The sequence below is a fragment of the Meleagris gallopavo genome, chromosome 2 (genome assembly GCF_000146605.3).
Source record: "Meleagris gallopavo isolate NT-WF06-2002-E0010 breed Aviagen turkey brand Nicholas breeding stock chromosome 2, Turkey_5.1, whole genome shotgun sequence".
NCBI lineage: Eukaryota > Metazoa > Chordata > Aves > Galliformes > Phasianidae > Meleagris > Meleagris gallopavo.
In genome coordinates, this window is record NC_015012.2 from 37,792,262 (window position 1) to 37,814,219 (window position 21,958).

The 21,958-nt window shown below is 38.1% G+C and overlaps 1 protein-coding gene across 1 annotated transcript in view; it reads left to right on the forward strand.

Moving 5' to 3' along the window:
• PCNX2 (pecanex 2) overlaps window positions 1-21,958 on the forward strand; it is a 172,407-nt gene that overhangs the window by 50,008 nt on the left and 100,441 nt on the right. The window contains exons 9-14 of the mRNA XM_031552196.1: window positions 6,181-6,316; window positions 8,163-8,305; window positions 9,129-9,282; window positions 9,377-9,409; window positions 16,487-16,658; window positions 21,459-21,569. Of these exons, the coding sequence (XP_031408056.1) occupies window positions 6,181-6,316; window positions 8,163-8,305; window positions 9,129-9,282; window positions 9,377-9,409; window positions 16,487-16,658; window positions 21,459-21,569 (749 nt within the window). The remainder of the gene's footprint in view (window positions 1-6,180; window positions 6,317-8,162; window positions 8,306-9,128; window positions 9,283-9,376; window positions 9,410-16,486; window positions 16,659-21,458; window positions 21,570-21,958) is intronic.

The following is a 21,958-nucleotide window of genomic DNA, read 5'->3' on the forward strand; positions in this document are numbered from 1 at the left end:
TCTTCTTTGTTTTGAGAGAAAGGGCTTTTTCAACATCAGACAGGCTGATAGGTTAAAAAGAGCTAATTGCAGCAAAACAGTGTCCCACAAGTACTAAAAAAAACCCCATGATTGAAGTTACCTGCCAGTAGAGCTATTAAGTGCCATGGACTGCTGGTGTTTCTGGCCCTGGGCAAAAGAGGAGAGCTTCAAATCAATGAGTTAACTTTCTTGATTTACATTCACATCCATGAATAAGCTGTGGGAGTGCATTGTACTATGTGAAGGCATCTAGCTGAATGCCTTAGCAGTACTATATGTCTCCTGTGTAGATCCATTAATACTCCAGTATTTTCACCACTGAAAAAGTCTCTAAACTTGTGAGGAATAAATCTCATAGGAGAAAGTAAACTTAAGTTGTTTTATTATTATTTTTTTTTAGTTTTAGAATTTCAAAATGCCATTTTAGAATGAGAAAATACTGTGTGTCTGAAACATCATTTTCTGTATTTCTCAGCAAGGTGACCCCCTTCTGCTCTAGCAATAGCTGCTGACTTCATTTTGAGGAAGAATTCTGAAGGCTGCTCAGCAGGTTGTGTTGTTCTGCAACTGAGCACTTTTTATATGGATAAAGCAAATATTTTTTAGCTTCTTCTCAGATTTGGTGTTAGGTGAGCCAGGTAGCTTAGGTATAATGCTTCTTGAACATATACATGAGCACGTGCAGGTTGAAACTGGTCATGTTTGAATTCTGATATAACCACTTATTTTCCTTAGGGAAAAAAAATACTCTTTACCAACTCAGTAGCATTCTGCTGGGTTGCTAGGTACAGGAGGAACACTTGTGTTATCATGACCACCTAAAACTCCTTTCTTGTGGTGGTTTTTTTTTTCTTTTTTCCCCACCCCTTTTGCTATTTTAAAACAGAGTGAGGAGAGCCACACGATGGCAGCAACACCCTGCTTAGTAATAGAGCAGCAGAAGCACTGTGATTTTTGAGGATTACTTCCCCTCCCTCCCCCACGGTTCAGGTGGAGACCTCAGGAAAATGATTTAGAAAACTGGAGATGATGGAGCAGTAGGTGCTTTCAAGGCATTAATTTCAGTAAAACTGCATTTTCTCAAAAGGCATCCCACAAGTTGTTAACTGGTCTGTGCTTCCTGTTTTTTAATGTTGTTAGTACACTTCTCTTTACTCTCTGGAGTACTACTCTGAAATGCAATAGACTTACAAATTATCGGTGTTACTTGCTTGTTATTAAGATTAAATATGTGTATATATGAATACAGAGAGGCAAGGGTGAACCAAGTGGATCCCATTCCTGCAACACCTATGTAAAGAAGTGCACGTGACTTGCACTATTCATAGTGCCTGCAGTGCCTCTGATAACCTTGCACTGCAAAGCTTCTCTTTGTAGTATCTCACTTAATGAACATAACATGTTCTGCTGCTCATTCTGTAGTCCATTCCAAAACAGGGGGTCTTATCATTTTTTGTCACGTTGGTATATCACTGCATCCAGCTCTCCCATTCTATAAGCTTGAGTCCACTACTTTATTGTTGTTAGGGGTGGTATTATTCTTTGTTAGTTAAACAGATGCCAAAAAAGCTCCCTAAATCTTGTTCTATAAGTAGCAAATTGTGAACAGATTTAGGAGAAGTATCATCTTTAGTTTGCACTCCCCTCAGCAGTAGCCATTAAGGGAAGTTAAATTATGCTTTCAGAATGAACTTTATTCTCTTTGAGACTGTTGATTTCTTACCAAAATAAGTGCAGATTGCCTCTTCGGTTTTACCATGTTTGCTCTGATTGGGTTTGTCACATAATCATTCAGCCTTAATGCTGCTCTCACTTTTGCGTATTTCAATTTTCTTATATAATTTGGGTTGTTTTCTGGTTTTCAAGTCATTCTGTTTAATGATACAGCTGGTAGCTGTAAGCCATCATCTGCTTAAAAAGGCTGTTTCCACAGCCAGTGGGTTTGTCTCAATGCCTGGTTACGTGGTGATCTGGTCAAGGTTCGTGCTGACAGTTCTGCAGTGGAGACGAGTTGTGATTGAACGTATAGCAAGAGGTCTGCATGGTTAGATTTAATTATGACAATGAAATGAAACGGCAGGGGAAGCGTTTTAGGTGAGAAGTGAAACTGCTGAGGTGTAATGGTGGTAGGAAGACCTCAGAAATGTGATTGAGTAATGGAGGTGCTATCAGAGAGCTGTGGACTGCTATTGATCCTGTACTTCAGTGTCACTTCAGGCAGCAGTGTTTCTACCACAAATTGAGCATTTTGAAAGGACCCAGTTAGGGCTTTTGGAGTTCCCATTATGTTGTTAGTGCTAGATGGATCTTGTACAACCAGATTGCTTGGGTATCAGTTCATTGAAGTATTTTGAATGCACCTCAGACTAATGCTGTGGAGGTAATAGTTAGACAGGCAACCTCTGAGCTTCACTCAAGTTCACAGCCAGAGCTGTTTGCCTTAAGAATGGGGTTTCAGTGAGTATTACAAATAGGTTTCAGCTATATCATGACATATTATTACAGCTGTGGACATTTATGTTGCATGTTGTTACACTTCGTAACTCAGATAGCTGCCTAAGAATGTGATGGGAGCTTTCTTGTTTTGAGCTCAAGAGGGAAGCTTTTCTGTACTGCGACTGTTGTGACCTTGTTTACAAGGCTGCCTACCATAATTTAACTTTCTCCTAAATACAGGCTAAAGTAAAATTTAGCCAAGCCCTGCAAAACAACTTTATTGGCCTGGAAATCTGTTATAATTTTGTGGCATGCCTTTATAATGAGCTTACCTTAAAAAGTATTCAGATTCAGGCCAGCTAATCCTTAACAAAGGATTTGACTTAGGCTAGTTTATATTTCAATTGCTTGAGCAAAACTGTCCGCATTATAAGGCACACATACATACGTGCCATTAAACATTAACCAGAGAGGGAGAAGGGAGATTTTTTTCCAGTTTTGTGTAGTTGTACTAAAGTACTTTCAATGTTGAATGATAGCTCAACTAGCCTATGGTGTTGTCAAAAAAACGAATTATGAGCCAGGAAAAAAATCTTGGCTTTGTGACCGCTTATCAGTAGAGGGTGCTGTGAATCTTTTGCATTTGTTCTGCGTAGGTTGTATGTTTACCAAATATATTTTTAGTTATTAGTTTATTATTCAAAATGTAGTTCAATTATACCTTTGCTTACATTACAGTATGGTTTACTGTAGTAAATCTGGATAGCATTAATTTCATTCCACAAATGAACAGATTTTCTATTTAGTAAGATTCTATGTTATAGTGTGATCAGCTCTGTTGTGATGATTTTATTATTAGAGACTGTTTGCTCCTATTTATGTATGGTAATAGATTTATGGAATCTTGTTTGTAAGCTTACAGAAACACAAACACTGCCAGCACATTTCTTACTGATATTTACTTTCAGCGTGATAATGTCATCATGACATTCAGCATCAGTGAACGTGAGAAGGATGTTGTACAGAAAATAGGAGTATGGAGGAAAAATAGCAAATAAGAGCTGAGGGGAAAAGAAGATGAGGGAAGAATAATAAGAGATGCAGAGATATAATGTTGTTTAAATAGAAGGCGTGGAAATCAGGCAATGGCCAGGTGACAATCCTGTTTTGGGAACTGTTGCTTTGCTAGCTCTGCCTTTCTATTTCCCGTGCCCTGATTGCCTTGCCAGGTCCATAAAGTTTCCAGCATTTTCCCCACAGTTAGTGTTGCAGCTGTTTGCAACCTTTTCTGCCAATTGCTGGTAGATGGAGCTGTAAATTCTGCTGCTGAAAGCAAACACAAAGCTTTTCAGTTATCTTCAAGTCTGATGGGAGAGAATTTGTTCTCTAAATTTATTCTTGGAAGAACTCTTATTCTTAAAATGATTTTGATTTCCTAGAACTAATAGAGGAGTGTGCCAGGGGAGTATCTTGGCCTACCTATCCATCATTCTGCCAGTTCCATTCTTGGGAAACAGATGAAAGACACAGTCCAATTTAGAAATACTCTCAACTCTATTTGGCTTTTATAGAAAGACAGCTAAGGGCATAGAAATTTATTGAAGATTAACTCTTCTTTTAAGAAGAAATGAATAAACACTGTTCTATTTCCTTACTATGTTTGGGTCACATTTTGAGCAGGAATTCCCAATGCAGAGCTCCTGCATACCCTGAGCTACGTTTTGCTTTTTCCTGCTATAAAAAGGCAATGCCAGGGTCATGCTCACAATGGGATGGTTGATCCTAGCAAAACAAAGAGGTCAATGGCCTTTCATGCTGAACAAAGTCACCCTTGGGTAGGGTGCTTCAGAATATGGGATAAGTCCAGATATCCTCTGTAGTCTGTATCTATGGCTAGCTGTTTTGAGGAACTTCCTTCCTGGGAGACATGCCTTTATGCTTCCCTTTCTGCCTACTTGAATCAGTTGTTTGAGACCCAGGACTGTGGATTGTTTCCCATCACTTCTGTCTGGTTTTGCTATTAACTGCTTGTGGGTGCTATATGAGACACACAAAGAAGATGTGTTCTTATGGAGAGCTGCTTCATGGCTGGGCCATCAACTGATCATGTTGGGCCTAGACCTCATTTCCTAGTACTGTGACATGTGACAACTGTCCTCAGTATGTGGAGCAGATCTTTCTTCTACTTATAGCAGGAGGAGTGGGGAATACAGGGGCAGCCACTGGGGTCAGAACAGAGGGGCACTTTCATTTGTGCTCATCTGATAACTCTACTGGAGTGGTAGATGGTGACTGGTACCCAAACCTGACATGAATCAAGGTGTTGAGAAAACTAAATTAACATGTCTGGAGGCCAAAGGCAGGATGGCTTCTGTAGTGATATCCTGGTGCTGCTGGTATTCCTGTTGGTCCAGGTGGAGATAGCAAGTCCTAGTGGTGAAAAAGATACAGTGTATGTTTCAAGCTGTTGGTCCGATACTTCAGCCCTGCTTCTTAGTGATCCAGAGGTTGAAACTCGTCCTATTGTAGCAATAGCCATTGCAATTTAATTTAACAGCCTCTTTTGTATGGGACAGTCATGACTGTAAAGCTCCTGAGGTGGCTTGGGAACAAACAATCTTATAGGGTGTGCAAGATGAATTTATTTTTTGTTCTGGCGCAGACTTCTTGGGTTAACATAAGCAAATGACTTAAGTTTTTTCCTGCTTGTCTTTCTTTGGTGGAAGACAGGAACAGTTGATATTGACTGCCTTGGATGAGGTGATAGTAGCTAACCATTTTTGCAACACAGAAGGTATTGCTGCTGTAACTGCAGAGGATGAAGTATTTAAGCATAAAGCATTAAACATGTGGCATGGCGGGAAATCATCTTGTTCATGGTCTTCCTAGGTTGAGTTTAGGCCTCAATACTGGGGTTATCTGTATTAGCCTTTTATGAATGATTGATTAATGTATTGTCATCTTGTGAGAGCAGAAGGAAGTTTCTTATAACCTGAATACTCAGTGGGGTAAATTAATGCTTATCAAATTCTATGCAGCTGAGGCTAGATGAGTTTGGTAGGTAGCTAAATGAACTTGGTTTAAAGCTCATTTTAAAGTAGCTCCAGAGTAGTTACCGTGTAGTTTTGCACTGTGGATATGCAGCTTTTGACCTGAGTTACAGGAGAAGGTAAACAAGAGGGAAACTGTCATAGATAATCTATTATTGATACTTACAGCAGTATGCTTGTGAGAAGTGGAGATGTGTAGAGACAACTAGAAAAAAGGGAGATGATGTTTATCTTCCAGAAGTTTAATTCAGTATTAGTGGTCTGGAAATGTGCCACACTGATATTTCTGAAAACAACCCTTGGACTAGGAGTCACACCAGGTGACTCTAAATGCTTATTGTTCTGATACTCAAATCTCAATGTACAATAAGACTTTCTGAATTGCCAGCGGACAGCAAAATGCACTTCAGAAGTGGGATTCATTCTAGGTGTTCATCTTGGGGTGAGAAAAATCATGATATTGAAGTGTCCATTTATCTACAGAGGATGTAGTATATGGTGTATCTACATTTGCATGCTAACTGCTTTGTGGGCCTGGACTAGGTTTCAGGTACTAAGTTGGGAGGCTCCTTGTCCTGAAAGCCAGCCTGTCTTCCTCCTGTAATGTTTCAGGACTACTACAAAGATGCTGCTTTTTAACCTAGTTTCATTCCTTTTTCCCCTCTGTATGCAGTGAGATACAGTTCAGCTCTTCTAGTACCACTACTTCAGAGAGCCAAGAACCATCTTCCGGGGATCAGGCAGCAAGTGCTCTTCAGCAGCAGCTCCTTCTAATGGTGGCACGAAGGACCCTCTCAGAAACCCCACGGGTACATTGTAATATCTCAGTTTCTAGCATTTTGATAAACTGCTATACAAACACTGCAGACTTGTTGCTATGACAATTTTGTTGATTTCTTGTGCTTTTTTTTCCCAGTACTGCTCAGTTATTTAGATTTATTTTATGCTGATAGATGCAATTCAGATGCTTTCTACTGATACTGAGGAAAGTCTTGGAGACAATAGGTGTTACTGGCTTGAAGGGCCTCTTTGCAGAAAAGGAGCACACAAGTGAGAAACTGCTTGCAAAATACAATTTTGTGGTCTGTGCTAGACTCCGTTACCTTAAAAAGCTGATCTTCTGTCTAATTTCATTGGAAAGCATGTAGCTGTTATGATTTTAGATGCACAGCCACATTTTAATAATATTACATTTTCTTTGGATTTTTTACTATCCTAAAACCTTATGTCTGGTTTCCCTTTTCTGAATCAGGCAACCAGGCTTCTAGGTGTCTATTGTGGAATGTCAAAGTCACATCTCTCAATGCAGCTGATAAACGAAAAAAGCCCTCAGAGTTCTTTTAAGATGGTAACATGTGGTCATGTTTGAACTTTACTATATTTGGGGTCTTGGACCAATGGCTTGAGGGTGTAATCTTGCTTTGACAGTTCCCTTTATAATAACGTTAACCTTATCTTTTTCTCCATGGCAAGTTCTACTTTGATATTTATGTTTAACCTTAAAATGTCAGCTAATTATCTTCTTGGATCTTGAACAGAAACTTTAAACTGAAAGCAAATCGTATAGAGAAATTGTTTTAAGTTAAAGATCTGTTAATTGTCCTTGTTTGTTACAAATATGTTTCGGATTTGGATGTAGACTTCTATCTAAAAGCTCAAATGTTTTCCAGATATTTTCAATCTTGTAAATTGCTCATAAATTAGAGAACAATTATCACTCTTACTTCTAGGAAAACTGCATCATCAAGAAAGAAGTAAGGCATGTTGCTCAGGCTTATGTAGCAAGTTCATAACAAGGGCAGGCAGTAACTTCAGAACTTCCTGTTCTCAGATTTATTATTGAACATGAAATCCTAAGCCTTAGTAAGTCAGGAGTTTTGTCATAGACTTCAGCGAATTTAGATTTTCTGGCTGTCTCTGACACAGTATAAATGTACAAAGTGAAGGTTTATGCCCCCCTCCCCCTTTTTTTTTTATATATGTATGAAGCACTGTTACACGTAGTAAGTAGCAGCTTAGGACTGCTCAGAGTTTCCCAAATAGAGCTCAAAAATCTGACTACAGCCCAAGTACTGCAAGCCTTGTGTAAACTTTATCCAAATATTACAGTTCCTCTGGAGCCAAAATGCTCACTTAGACACTCAGTTAAATAGATGTTAAAATGTTATTGGGAGTGAATAATCAGATCTTCGGATCTTTTTAATGGACTCTTTTACCAGTATTCTTTTTTCTTTTTTTAGGTTGTTACAGCGAACAATTTTTGTTAGGAAAATGGAGCTAATTATTGCAGTTGATTGAATTTCATGTTACTTTCGGGTAGGACAGAGAACCCAAGAGGAACGAAACTGTGCCAGGATTAGCAAGTGTAATCTTTTGAAGTAAATTTTTGCTTAAAGAATGTAGTTCAGCAACTTTGTAAAGTGATAATAGAAATGCTAATATGTTAGGTATCGTTCTAGTTTCCATGAAATAAATTATTTCCAGTGCAACCTACGTAGTTTGAAGTGAAGATAAATATGTTCTGGTTATTCCTGTTTGGGAAAAACAATTCTGAAACTTAATGTAAATCTAGCCTTTTAAATACCTGTATTGCTGGCAGCCATGTACCAGTGCAGAAGTGTATTTTGTGTATTTCTGCTTTGTTTGTTTTTAAAGCAACCCAGTCAGGAACCTGAAGATTCTTCCTGTTCTTCAGCACAGCGGAAATTGAACAGGCAGTTTTACCGATTTATTATATTCCCTGGTAAATGGATTAAAGTCTGGTACGATCGGCTGACCTTGTTGGCATTGCTGGACCGGTAAGCTTTCTGCATCCAGCTCTACCTAGTGTGCGGTGTGCATCCCTGTGTATCTGCTGAACAGAACAGGCCACTTGAGAAGAAGGAAGCAAACGTTGTGCTAGTGTCATATTCAAGTTGAGTAGACAGATACTTGTTTGTTCTAAGTAGAAGAAAATATTTTCCTTTAGGGTTTATTTTGGTAGTTCTCACTACCCTTCGTTTTCAAGAGTGACTTGGGTTTGTGTGAGCACCAGGCTTGTGGAACAGTCCTTAAATTTGATGATTAGTTGTCGGATCCAGTGGTTTTTCTGAGGAAAAAAATCAATACGTCGGTCAAAAATACAGAAGTGCCAGGCTCTTGTAGGTCAAGTATTGCAGTCTTTAAAAAAATACTAAAAATTATAGATGATATTCAGAAGGGGATCTTTCAGCATTTCCCTCTGTTCTAGTATGGTTTTATTTGTTTAGAGAAAAATTCTTGTTTTGGCATCTCTTCTTCTTGCAGTCCCTCTGTTTCATTCAGCATCAACTCTTCTGGCAGTGATGCACTTGCATACATACAAATCGCCTCTACTGTGGAATCCTATTTGGGAAGAGAGATTGAAGGGTACAGATTTGCACTGAAGCCCAGCCTTTTATTTGTAGATTTTGGCTGTCACAATGTCTAAGATTTTTGGCAGGGGAGTGAGGTACTGTTAACCATGGATATGTAGTTTCAGGACTAAAATCTCAGGTCCTTTAAATTCTGATAGCTCTGGCACTGATTGTTTATACCAGCTGCAAATGAATATGCATTGCTGTAACGACTATATAAATATTTTTATTATTATTATTCACACAGGACAGAGGATATCAAGGAGAATGTACTTTCTATTCTCCTAGTAGTTCTCGTTTCACTTCTTGGATTCCTAACTCTGAACCAAGGCTTTTGCAAAGACATTTGGGTTCTGTTGTTCTGTCTCGTTATGGCCAGTTGCCAGTATTCTCTCCTAAAGGTAGGAAACAAGTTTGTATCCAAGTGCTGAATTGTCTTCTAACTTCTGTGAAGACAAGTCCCTGTATGTAAACTTCTTTCTGTTTTGTTTTCAGAGTGTCCAGCCTGATCCTGCTTCACCAGTACATGTAAGTGTTGGCTAGAAGAACAAGTCTTTCTCCTTTGTTGTCACTTTTGTACTGTGTAACAACATTTAGCTATTCTGTGAAACTGAGAATTAACTAGTTCATTGTTCTAGGCGATTTATGAAAATGCCCTAATTTTATATTACTGAATTTGATACTGCCTTAGAAAAGTGCTTTCTCTTTGAGCTAAAATACTCAATTAAAACAATGCATCTGGACCAATTTGCTGAAGTTAAATATTGTGGTATTAGACCAGCATTTGTTTTGCTTTCCTTGGGAAATGGGCTGAACACAGAAGTAGTTCTAGGTTAACAGCATGATCAGTTGGGGCTTAAGATTAGGAATTTTTTTTTAATTTTTTTTTCCCTCATTGTTTTTTAAATGTAATTATTTTGATTTATTTTTATCTGTTATTGCTTCTGTATTTCCCAATAACGTGACTAGCTCATCAAATGGCATAGATTCTTCTGTTTGTTATATGACACTACTACAGTGCATGTGTCCTGAAGAAATGACCAACTCAGTGAATGAATGCAGATTATAAGGATCTATAGATAAAGATCTGTGTGTTCTGAGAAGCTGAACTCTGACATCTCTCTTCAAAGAGCCTGTTCCTATCTCCATTATAAGACTTGTTTAAGATCATCACCGTATGACTGTGAACTGACCCCTACGTCTGTCATTATCTCAGCAATTTTGATTTGCTGGTGTTGTGACACATTCCAGGGGTGATATGGTCCCTTGCTTGCTTTTACATCTTCTGTCCAGATGCTCATTTGTTTGTTTATTATTCTTTGCGAGTTTTCGAAGAACCCCTCTCTTCCCTCAAGGCTCCAGAACAGCATGTTTAAAACTGCAGGTCTGTTTGGTTATTTTGCTTTGGCAGGGAGTAATTATTCTTGTCAGTTTCGAGGCTGGAAATACAGGCTGAACTTGAAATTGAGTTTATTTACAAGTGTACACTGTACATTGCACTAAGATGGATTTCAATGGATTCTTATTTTCTTTTCCATGTCAGTTATTATAGGGTGATCTTAAGGTATTGTCATTTGTAATACATTCACAGGATATCCATGACTGCATAAAAAGTAGGGAAGCAGCAGCTTCATTTACAGATTCAATTCATACATTATACTGCAGTATTTTAAATGAATGTAAATATTCCTACCTTAGTGTAAAGTTGTTTTTTTTGGAGTGATTAAAGTCAATTAGTCAATTCAGCTGCAATGTTTAGACATCACGTGAACCATAATCAAATAGTTTATAATTCACAGACACTAGTAACATGCACACTTATTTAAACTGAGTGGCAAACTTTTAATCAAAACTTCATTATAAATATACTTAGCCCACATTTTTAATTGTATTAAAGACAAACTAACTACTGAAGTTAAATCAAAACATTTTTGAGCAGAATCTGGGTTTGTGTTTCAGACTTGAACAACAATAGTATTACAAGTATTATTCACCACATTGGATTCTGTTTATCATATAGCAAGCAGTACAGCAAAGTAACAATAGATGTTTACATCTTCCCAATGCTTTTCTAAAATTTATCATGGAGAGTTTCTTGCAAACTTCTCAGTGCACTGTAGGAAAGGCAACAGAATTGAAATATAAAGAGTTTTTCCACAGGAGGTTTTGAAGGTGGAAGATTGTATGGGGACTGTTGAGTCACAGCCTGAATCACTGATTGATCACCTGAGGAAAGGACTGAGTCAGCCATGGGAGCACAGGTGAAGGCAATTCAGCTGTGTGACCGGAAGGGGTCACAGGTCCTAGACCCCATTTAAGGGTTGAATGCCACTAGGGAAGGATCTCTTTCTGGAGATCCTTCTTCTGTGGAGTCTTTCCTGGGAACCTAGATCTTTGGATACAGATGAGCATTCCTCCCTTGTTTGTTTCTTTTCCCATTTTCACCATGATAATCTTTCTAGCTCTAATAGCAACTGTAACAAAGATGAAATCAAAATAGATTAGCTATCTCTGCTTTGTATCTTACATCTTAGTATAAAACAAAATAGATACTTGTAAATGCTTCCCTGAGCTAGTAAGCACCACAAAGAATAAGACATACTATTTCATATTGACTACATTAAAGCTAAAGGGTATAACCTCTCTTGATGTTATATAAGGATGCAGAAGAGCAGGGGGATTAATGAATGAGCAGTACCATGTCCATGAATGAAAATGCAGATGAGATTTTTCAGTGTGAAATGAATCATTGGCAGCTACAGATTTGAGCAATGAATTGATTTCTATTCTTGGATTTACGAGTAGCCTTTAATGCCTTACATTATTCAAGCATGCTAAAGATGTTCCAGACTTCTTCCCTATCTCTCACAAGCAGGTTTCGCTACTTCTTGGTGGAACTTCGTCATCGTTAGCCTATACCATTTTGAGAGATTCTGTTTTAGAAGACCATCCACTGAATTCAGGAAACAGTGTCCAGGAATGCATAAAATCTTTGTTCAGAACTCCTTCCAAGTGCTAGTGTATTCACTTCCTGCTGTAGACATAGTGGTTGCTGACTGAACTGTATGATGTCTGGTATAATTTTATTGTAGGTGGGTTCTTCCCTATGGACTGAAACTTGGAACTTATCATGATGACTTCATGTGATTGAGTCACTACCCCTGGAGATGTTAAAAAATAAAAAATAAATAAAAAAAAAATTGTTGTATTAGCATCTAAAATACTTGGGAAATACTGGTGGTAGGTGGATGGTTTGACTGGATGATCTTGGAGGTTTTTTCCAACGTTGGTTGATTCTATGACTGTATTTAGTGCATAGTATCTGAATGAGAGATCCTAGCTGTAACCCCATACTGTATGGGGTAAGAAATTAAATCTTCAGTCAGCTAAAACTTTGGATTTTTTATTCACTTATATATGTTTTATTGAATTGTGGTAATATTTCTTTTTGGTCATCCTTGGTGGTGAAGTTGGAACTCACTATGCTCTGCAGCACCAGTCCTACAGATAATACTTGCTACCGGCATTTATTCTATCAGCAGGTTTAGGACTGTTTCCTGCTACAAAATCAGAGCATGACTTTTTTGTCACCCTGTGCTTTAGCCTTTTCAGATCCGGTTAGCTAGGAGCTCGTGGCCGTTAGAGTTCTTCATATAGGCCTGTGTTTCTGGGATGTTAAAAGTATGGAACAGCCTCCTCGTTGGCATGGTGGGGAGCATTATGTGAAGTCCATTTCAAATGTGAGTTTTATCAGTTTATTAACAACATAGTATGAGAGATACCAATGACTGTAGGGTATTCTGATGTGTGAGAGATCCCTTCAGGGTGTATTTCAAGGTTAGGGACAGGTGGCTTTGATAAGTGCAAGTTTTCTTGGTGGTGTTTAGCAGCAGCAGATCAGCCAGTAAAGATTCTACCTGCAGCAAATGTGCTATACAAAAGAATCATGAGAGCTTGTCTGCAAGTCCCTCTAAGACAGCTGAATAGCTTAAGATCTAGTTCAGATTTACAAAGGCATTTGAGTTTTGAAGAATTGCAATCATACTCTTTACTAAAAGAGTAAGAAGATTTACTAAATCGCTACTATAACTACATTATGTTACAATGTCTCTGTCCCATTACCTGTCAAAGCAGTCAGCTAAGTGGGGTAACTACCACAGGCAGTTTAAAGCACTTCGTGGAATTTAGAAAAACTATTTTTAATTTCTTCCTTTATACTGTTCTGATAGAACTGAGCACACATACTTTTCCATAAAGCTTTCTGTCTTTCTTCTTGCAAATATGCACGCAAGCAAAAAAATCATTAAATATCCTGAGTTTGACCCCCATAAAAATGCTTTGCAGTAATAGGTGTTTTACTTTAGGATTTCACAAACACTTGAAGCTTTGCTTTGTGGAAAATCTTCATGTTATCAAAACATGAGATGCATCAGTGCTGTTTGTAAGATGTTAATATTTCTGAATTAAGAAATACAACCTTGAAAAATTAAGTGAACTTTCTTAGGCAATATTAAGGGAAAGCAGGAATTTTCTCTGATGATAATTTTTTTAGTGCACAAAAAATGGTTGTTTGATAAGTTAGACCTAAAATAGAAGATTAATCCAGATTTACTGATTGAATTATTGTGAAGGAGGATGCAGGGCGGAGAAGATTCACTAAGATGGAGGTCAGCTCTGTACATGAAAATTGGACAAGCTATGTAGCCAGTATCCTTCCCCATATGTCACTGCTCATGGTTTGCTCCTGTTGATTCAAGATTAGACACTATTTCTATTTCAGTATTCTGACTTGCTCCCCAGTGCCAACTGAAAAAAAATAGAGAAGGTAGTATTTACTCAAATTTTGCAGGTTGTTCAGATAGCCTTTCAAAGCTTCTTAGCTTCTTTCCGCAGTCCTGGCTAGCGTTGTTCTTTCTAGCATGGTAAGAGTGATCTGTTTAGCAGGAAGAGTTAAATACTTACTATAAACATAATTAAGTATGTCAGTGCTCTTCTTAGAATGGAAAGATATGAGAAGTTGAAACTCTGGACACCTGGTCATTGTCTCCATCTTACCTGTCTCCAAATAATTACCATGCAAAGGTAAAATCTGGTTTTGTAAGTAAAAAAAAGAAAGAAAAAAAAAAAAAGGCAAGAATGTAACATTACAACAGAAGTCTCTGGTCTGCCATGTGGGTCAGTATATAAATATCAATCGTCTGGTTGCTGTATTTACTCGTTTCTTTTCCTAAGGCACAGATTGTATTTAAGATAAATGAACTGAAGATTAAAAATAGCCAGATTGTAGTATTTCAAGTATTTTTTAAAGTCAGATTTTTCTTTCTAACTCTCCTCTGATGTTTTTCATGGATGTGTGTCCTATTCATAACACAATCTACACACTCTCCTGTCTTTTGTAACAATGAAACTCAGATTAATCACCATCTAGGATTTGTCAGTCTTGACTTGATTTACATTCCATTAATGTAAGGTGCAATGTAAGCACGCTAGTTCCCTGCAATCTGCCACCATGTTAACTGATTGATCCAAAAGAATGTATAGATCAGTTAATAGCTGTGCTAACATATGAGGTTGGCTGGCAGCCAAACAAAATACAGTTGCTGTTTCAAATCAGTGAGTAGGCACAAAAAAACCCACCAATGACCTTTTATACTCACTTAAAATTACATTTCACAAACAAAAGCACTTTCAGCTTTCTTCTTTCAACAGCACACAACTTTCTTTTGCAAAATAAACCTGAGTTCTTGTCAGTTTGCTCCTGGCTTTTCACACTGAAGAAATCTTTTCACTCGCAGATATTCTGGATGTCTTCTGTACTCTAAGTTTGCTACCAGAACAACTATTAAGATTTTTTTTTTAAGTGTTTGTTATTCTCTCTGACCCACGACCCACAGCAATTTTCTGTAGGATTACTTCGAACTTCATGTACTAGGGACACGTATGGAAGTGTAAGATAAGGATCCTTCCTTGTTTGAGAAAGAGAAGCCAGAAACAGCTGTAGAATGTCACCTTTTCCAGGAGGGACGCTGCTTTGCTGTCAAACGTTTCAAATCAATGAGAAAAATTGAGTTGTGTTGGTACAAGATGTCTTTTTGCTTTCTTTCGCCCCAAAGGCTCTCTTTTTAGCAGAAGCCTTATCTTGCTTCCTTTTTGTAGACAAAATGACACTAAGGACACAGATGGCCAATAGGAATCACTTAATGTACTCCTGAAATGCAGCTGTTTTGGGAAAGGAATTTTGTAGATGCTTAGTACTATATACATCCACACACAAATGCATTCTGCATCCTTTTGCAGTTGAGGGAAAGGTGTTGCCATAAAGTCCATTTATTTTTTTTTCAAAGCAGCAGGCAGATGAACATGATCCTGTTTTAGGGATGAAGTGGGATGGTAGAAGCATTTACTATTGTAAAACCATTGCCTTGCTATGTGTTCACGCTGCAGTTCCATGAGGATGGCAACCAGCTGCATTTCACCTGAGCACAGTGGAGCTAGAGCAGAGTTATCAGACACCTGTTGAAAAGTGCTGTAGCAACTCTCCTAACTTTGTCAGTTTTGCATCTTGAACTATCTTTGGCCAGTTTCTGTAAATGAGTGTGGTGCCTTTGAAAACCTTGTGTTGCAACTGTTTGATGGGAATTAAGAGAAAACAGCTTTCACCTGCTGAGTCACCTGTAACATTGCCCTGTTTTACAAAACAATATACAGGCCTTACTGTGCTACTTGGGGGGAAGAGGGGAATGAGCAAAGGGCAACAGTGAAAAGGATCAGTAGTCCTGAGAAATGGCTTTACAGATAGGAGACTATGACTGTTCAAAGGAGCAAGATGTCTTTTTAACATGTTGTCCTTTCAGAGTGTGTTTGGGCAGAAGTCCAAATTGGTTGTTGCTTTAAAATTTGTATTTCTAAATGCTTGTGGCATTTTCCTGTGTCTGCAGATGATGGGCAGTCTCCCGAATTTTGTTGCTAATGATGATTGATCCTTTTTAAATCTACTTTTGTCCTTGCTTGGATAAAGGGTCCTCTTCAGAAAGATGCCATTCTCTGGTCTTGTAGTGATGTCTGCTGTCAGTTTTGTGGATGGTGACATCACATAGCATTGCTGCACACTACCTGCCATCTCCATGGTGTTTGGTAAAATGCTGTGGCATCAGGAGAAGAAATTGGATGGTGTTAAGGAAAAGGCTCAGACCTTTTCCTTTTTCTTTTTTTTTTTTTTCTTTTTTTTCTTCCCAGGTTGCAATTGTATTTCAAGAAGTCATAAACAAATAAATAAAATTCAAGTTCTGTTTATGTATAAGATTCAGACAGATGGGGATGTTTTTTCTCCTCAGAAAATGACTACTTTTGTGATTAGAATGTTTTGAAAGGTCCCGAAGGTTAGATTTTCAAAATCATGAATGATTGCTGGCATTAATCTGAAATACTTTTTGAAAGACTCCTCTGGAGAAGATAAAAATGCTTTGTAATATTTTTATTATTAATTAGTGCACGTAAGTCATTAAAACTTTTTGTATGACTCCTGAACCTCTCTCTGGTTTAATACAGTATGCACAGTTGGAGAGTGAATACAAAATTCAAATACTTTTTTCTTTTTTTTTCCAGGGGCACAATAAAATCATAACCTACAGCAGACCTGTTTATTTTTGTATATTATGTGGCCTTATTTTGCTGCTAGATGCTGGATCTAAAGACACAAATCCTTCAGTTTATACAATGTATGGCTTGAAGCTTTTTTCTCCTAGATTTCTCCAGTCAGCCAGAGACCATATAATAGGTGAGTCAATATTTTTTCTAAGACTGTAAAAATGAATTAAGTGTTAGCTGGGGAAGTCTGTGTTTTCCCACGTTGGCAATCAAATGCATGTTATGGAGGTGCAACTCTGAGTCAAATTGATAGAAACATTTGGAATGACTTAAGACACATGAGAGGGGGGAAGATTTGGCAACTTTCCCTCATGTAAAAAGTGCTCTTAATGAAATGAGGCTCATAGAAAATTCTCTATAGAAAACTAACAGTCACTGATGTTATTAGCAAAAGACATCATCTGTGAAATGCAGTTTATCTTTGTAAGGGCTTGTCTGTGTGGAGCAGTTACTGCAGAATAAGCTGAGTTTTAAATTTAATGCTTGGAAGATAATCTCTGCCAAGCCCTCAGATGAACATTCATCTGCTCATGAAGAACAAGCTTTTTCCTGGTTTAGTTTAATCTTGATGTCCAGACGATGAGTTAGTGTGGAGCACCCACTATGCAGTTGCTTCCTTCTGGAGTTGTGTTCTGAAATGTCTAAGGACATCCAGGTATTGTCCCAAAATAAGACTGATGATCCCTAGCACTAATCTGGGCTAGCCATAGCTAGAAATACCCTGTTCTGTCAAGACTCTTCTTTTTATGTTCTTGTGGTCTGTAACTGACACTGCTGTTGTTGTATTATCAGTATGAATACTGAACTGGACTCAGGTCAAATAACATGACACTATTAATTATGAAGTAGAAAAGTTAAAATTTAGTCTCAAGTTTGTGGATTTAACTAGGATTAGAGGAAGAATCTTTGTGATATAATATGGATGACCTCTGAGGTCCTTGTTCACCTCCGATTGTTGGACTTGCATTTTGCTTTACTCTAGTCAGGCTATTACTGCCTGAAAGGCATACTAATTTTAGGAAAGGTCTTCATATGGCTTCATTGACTCTCAATGCTTCTGAACAGAAACAGGGGAATAATGAAGACCTGCATCTCACTTATTTTCATTAGCTTCTTTCATTACTTTCGTTTGGTCTCATTAAAGTTTCTTGTTACATCTTATTTTCTCTGCCTGTCAAAGGTGAACAGTAAAAATGCTGATAAATAATTCAACAAGAATCTTAAATGACTCCTGGGATAGAGATAAATGAAAAACTATGGCAACTAGTATGGCAGAGTGGGAGAAAAAAAAGCATGGCTATAAATGTGCTAATTTTGGTTGGCCTCAAAAGATATCCTGGAGCAGGTTCTTGAAACAGCCTGGAAGGGGAATGGGGAGAGGAAATGTGGGTTCATCTCTGAAATCTGTTTAACAGCAGAGAGAAAAAAAAATTTCCTTTTGCTTATCTCCCATTGTACTTTTGCCAGCTGTGGGCTCTGGTATGTCTGCATAGGTGTATTTGATGTTTGATGTCTGACTCCTCCTTGCTTTGCCTCTATGGGAGCCCTATCTTCTGGCACTTGTGAATCACAGTGCTGCTTTGTTTAGGCCTTTGCTCCTCCAGCCTCTTGCTGCACTTTGAGTTCAGATTCCTTTAGAAACTGAAAGTACAGGAATATTTGTTTCGGATAATAAAATGAGGAGGGAAGTTGGCCCCAAAATACCAGTGAAATGTTGCTGCTATTTTCCCTTTTTATCTATCTGCTAATTATTTTTAATGCTTGTTGATTTGTCATTGCATGATGACTTTTAAATTTGTATTTAATCATAATTTATTGTAGTACTCAGAACTGATACGTTGAGAAATAAATGAGTTTTGGCTATACACTACAGAACACAGATAAAATGAGAAGTTTTCTGTTTCAGGTGTTCACTGTGGTAAGGAGTTAGTGATGAAAATCATAGAAAGGACTGGTGTAATGCCCATAGCATACTATGATCTTCAGACATGGTTATAAAAGGAAATCAGTGTAAATTTGTTAGATATGTGACAGGTCTGGTTCTTTGGAAGCAACCTATTTAGGACCTGATTCTATTTTATTTTAAATTGATGATGAAACTGCTATTAGTTTATATTAGTTGGGGGATCATGCCTTTAGTTCAGTCTAACTATGGCTTTCATCTTTAATTTCTTTCCTGACTTTTTTAGTAGATACGCAGTGCAAGTAAGGTCACAGACAGAACCAGTCTTAGTCACTAAGGTGCTGTAGGTATGGTCAGTGGCAAAAATCATTACATGCTAAATGCATGGTAGGTTTTTATGATGAAACTACGTGAGCACTGGCAAGAGGAGTGAAATTGGTTGGTGGAAATCTCAGAAGAGTAAATATCAGGTGATGGTAGAATTTGATGATAACAAGTCCTCTGCCCACTGTTTCCAGCACTGATTGAGCTTCTGACAGGGGAAGAAAGTCTGTGTGAGTCATCTTAGCTGCGTTCAGGAGAGGAAAATGGAACAAAGAAGACCCAACCCTATTTCTCAAAAAAAATAGTGCATTTATTTTTCTGTGGCAGTGTGTATTATCACACAGAAAATTGACTGTTACTCAGATAAATCTTTTTAATAAGGCTATTTCTTTTAAAACTTATGAAATATTTGCAGTGACATTGATGCTGAGTTCTGCGTTTCTGTAAGTCAAAACTTGCACCTGTCTGGTCGCAGCTCCACTGGAGGAAACCTCCAAACTGCATTGTTAAATGCCAGTGACTCACATAAGCATCACTTAGTGGTCCAGCATTTGAAGGTGTTCTGTGTGGAAATATGTACTGTTTAAATATTCTCCCCAGAATTCTTAACGCAATTCCAACTGATTAATCAGCTCCTTTTGTTTGCTTCCCATAAGGGAAAGTACTGCACTGAAATTGAATCCTCTTGTAAATGACAACTGTTTATTTCACTCTCTGATGTGCTCCTTTACTCAGGAGGAGATAAACAAAGCTACAGGAGTCGTTAGGGTTATTCAAGGTATTATCAGAGAGAGAATGAGATGAGGACATTGTTGTAGTCAACCAACTTTTCTCTCCTTGTTGATTCACCGTTTATTTTGGAATGTTGACAGTACAATGCCTTTTTCTTATCCTTCTCCCCCTGCTCTTACCTTTTTATGAGGTTGCTACAGCAAAGGCAGTAATTTAGACTGTAAGTTACAGAATATTAGAATATCTCAAGTTGGAATGCACCCACAGAGATCATGGAGCCCAGTTCCTGGCTCCACACAGAACCATCTGAAATCCAAACCCTATGTCTGAGAGCGATGTCCAAACACAGCTTGAAACTCCAGCACTCAGGGCCATGCCCACAGCCCTGTGCAGCCCATTCCATGCCCACCACCCTCTGGTGCAGCACCTGTCCCCAACCCCCACTGCCCTCTCCTGACACAGCTCCATGCCATTCCCTCGGGCCTATTGCTGTCACACAGAGCAGAGCTCAGCGCTGCCCCTCCGCTCCCTGAGAGGAGCTGCAGCCGCCATCAGGCCTCCCCTCAGCTCCTCTGCTCTGCGCTGAGCACACCCAGGGGACGCCTAATACATCTTCCAATCCAGACCCGGATTCACCATCTTTATTACCCAGTAGTCAGATGAGTTGTCAGTTCTGCAATTCCTTTGCCTGATGGACTAGCTTCAGCACTGAGTCCTGGGGGCATTTGATCCCATGGAGAGTCCATGTGACCTGTTAGGGAGTTTGATGCTGTGAGTTGTATTTGCTTGGCTTGGTGTGGATTGGTGGAATACCTAAAAGATGAGCAGAATAGTAAAGAAAGAGAAGATTAATAATGGTATTAATTAATGCATCTAAGAGAGAGAGAAGACAAGTTTCTCATGTTCTCATGTATGCAGAATACATTTAATTCCTTTCAGTGGCAGGAAGTCATGATGAAGGGTGCATTGAAAGTGCAAGTATGCTTATGTGAGCCCTGTCTGTGTTTAACACAGTATGAGTATGTCATTTCTTCTCCTGTGTTTGACTTTCTCAACAAGATTTACAGTATTAGATACTAGTAATGTGTAATAGGATGAATTTAGTAACTGTCAGATTAAACTCATATTGTTCTATTTTAGCACAAAATGCATTAGTAAGAGGGGCTGGAAGTAAAATGTGAAATTAGCATTCAACAAAGAGCACAGATCCTATTGTTGCCTTCTTAAAATTTGGCTCAAGTAGGAAGGAGAATGAATTATACTAATGATTTGTTTAATTTGCTTTTTGTGAGAATGAATGAGAGGAAATTGCAGGCTTCCTAGCATGTAAACTAACAAATATGGAGTTGTTTACAAGGAAGAGTGACTGGCACATCTTCGTCCTTCAAAATGCAGAACATTTTGGTACTAGGATGATAAATCAGTAATGTATGCTTCAGTGTTGATGGTACCAGTTCAGTGTGCTTTAAAAGAGTGTGCTTTGCTAAACAACTGTGCTTAGCAATTTCTAATGTGGAGCTAAGAGAAATGGAGGAGTGGCTGGAGATGAACAGAACCTAAGGCCAGTAGCACAGATACTCAAACTATGACTCCTGCTTTTCCTTGACTGTAAGGCAGCCATTTTAGTCAACTGTTCTGTATAGGAAAAAAAAAGCTATGTAAAGATGACAGACAGGGTTTAACTCCTGAGTTTTTTTTAGTTTCTTTGCTTTTTGGTATTGTTCTTTTACTATTATCCAAAATCTTAAATTTAACCTCCGAGACTTAGTTACTTGCTACTTGCAAAGTAAAACAATTTATTTTGTTTAGATAAGTATAATAACTGTAGCTTAGGGTTAAATAAAGTATCCTTACTAGAGCAATGCTCAGAATTTATTGTAATATATTATTGCAGGATTATGACTGTTTTTCTGTTCTCTATTTACTATGATGTATGACTGTGTTCTAATATGCATTTTCTTTTTTCGTTAGTGTTTTTATATTGCTTTCCTGCGATTTCCCTTCTTGGTCTTTTCCCTCAAATCAATACCTTTTGTATATATCTTTTGGAGCAAATAGACATCTTGCTTTTTGGTGGTTCTGGTGAGTAGTATGTTCAGCCTGAGCTATCACTTTCTGAGTGTGTCATCTTTGATTAAAGTGTATTATTGTGTTTTTTAAAGCACAGTGCATCTTAATGTTCTAACAGTGAATGGTATTCACTTAACAATGAGATGCATACTAAACTAGTCAGACCTCCTTGACCGGTTTTCTTTTTCTTTTTTTAATTTTGAACAGTTGTATTCAAATTGAGCAATAAGTTGTAGGGGATAGCTGACATGAAAGAGCTGTTTTCTGACATGTCCAATGTAAAACAAGAACAAAAAAACCAAAGATAAACAAGCTCAACTTCTGGGAAACGAACAAACAAAACTCTCTTAAAAGTCCAATTAAAAATTTTTTTAAAAGTCATTTACATTCTCCCATGGTAT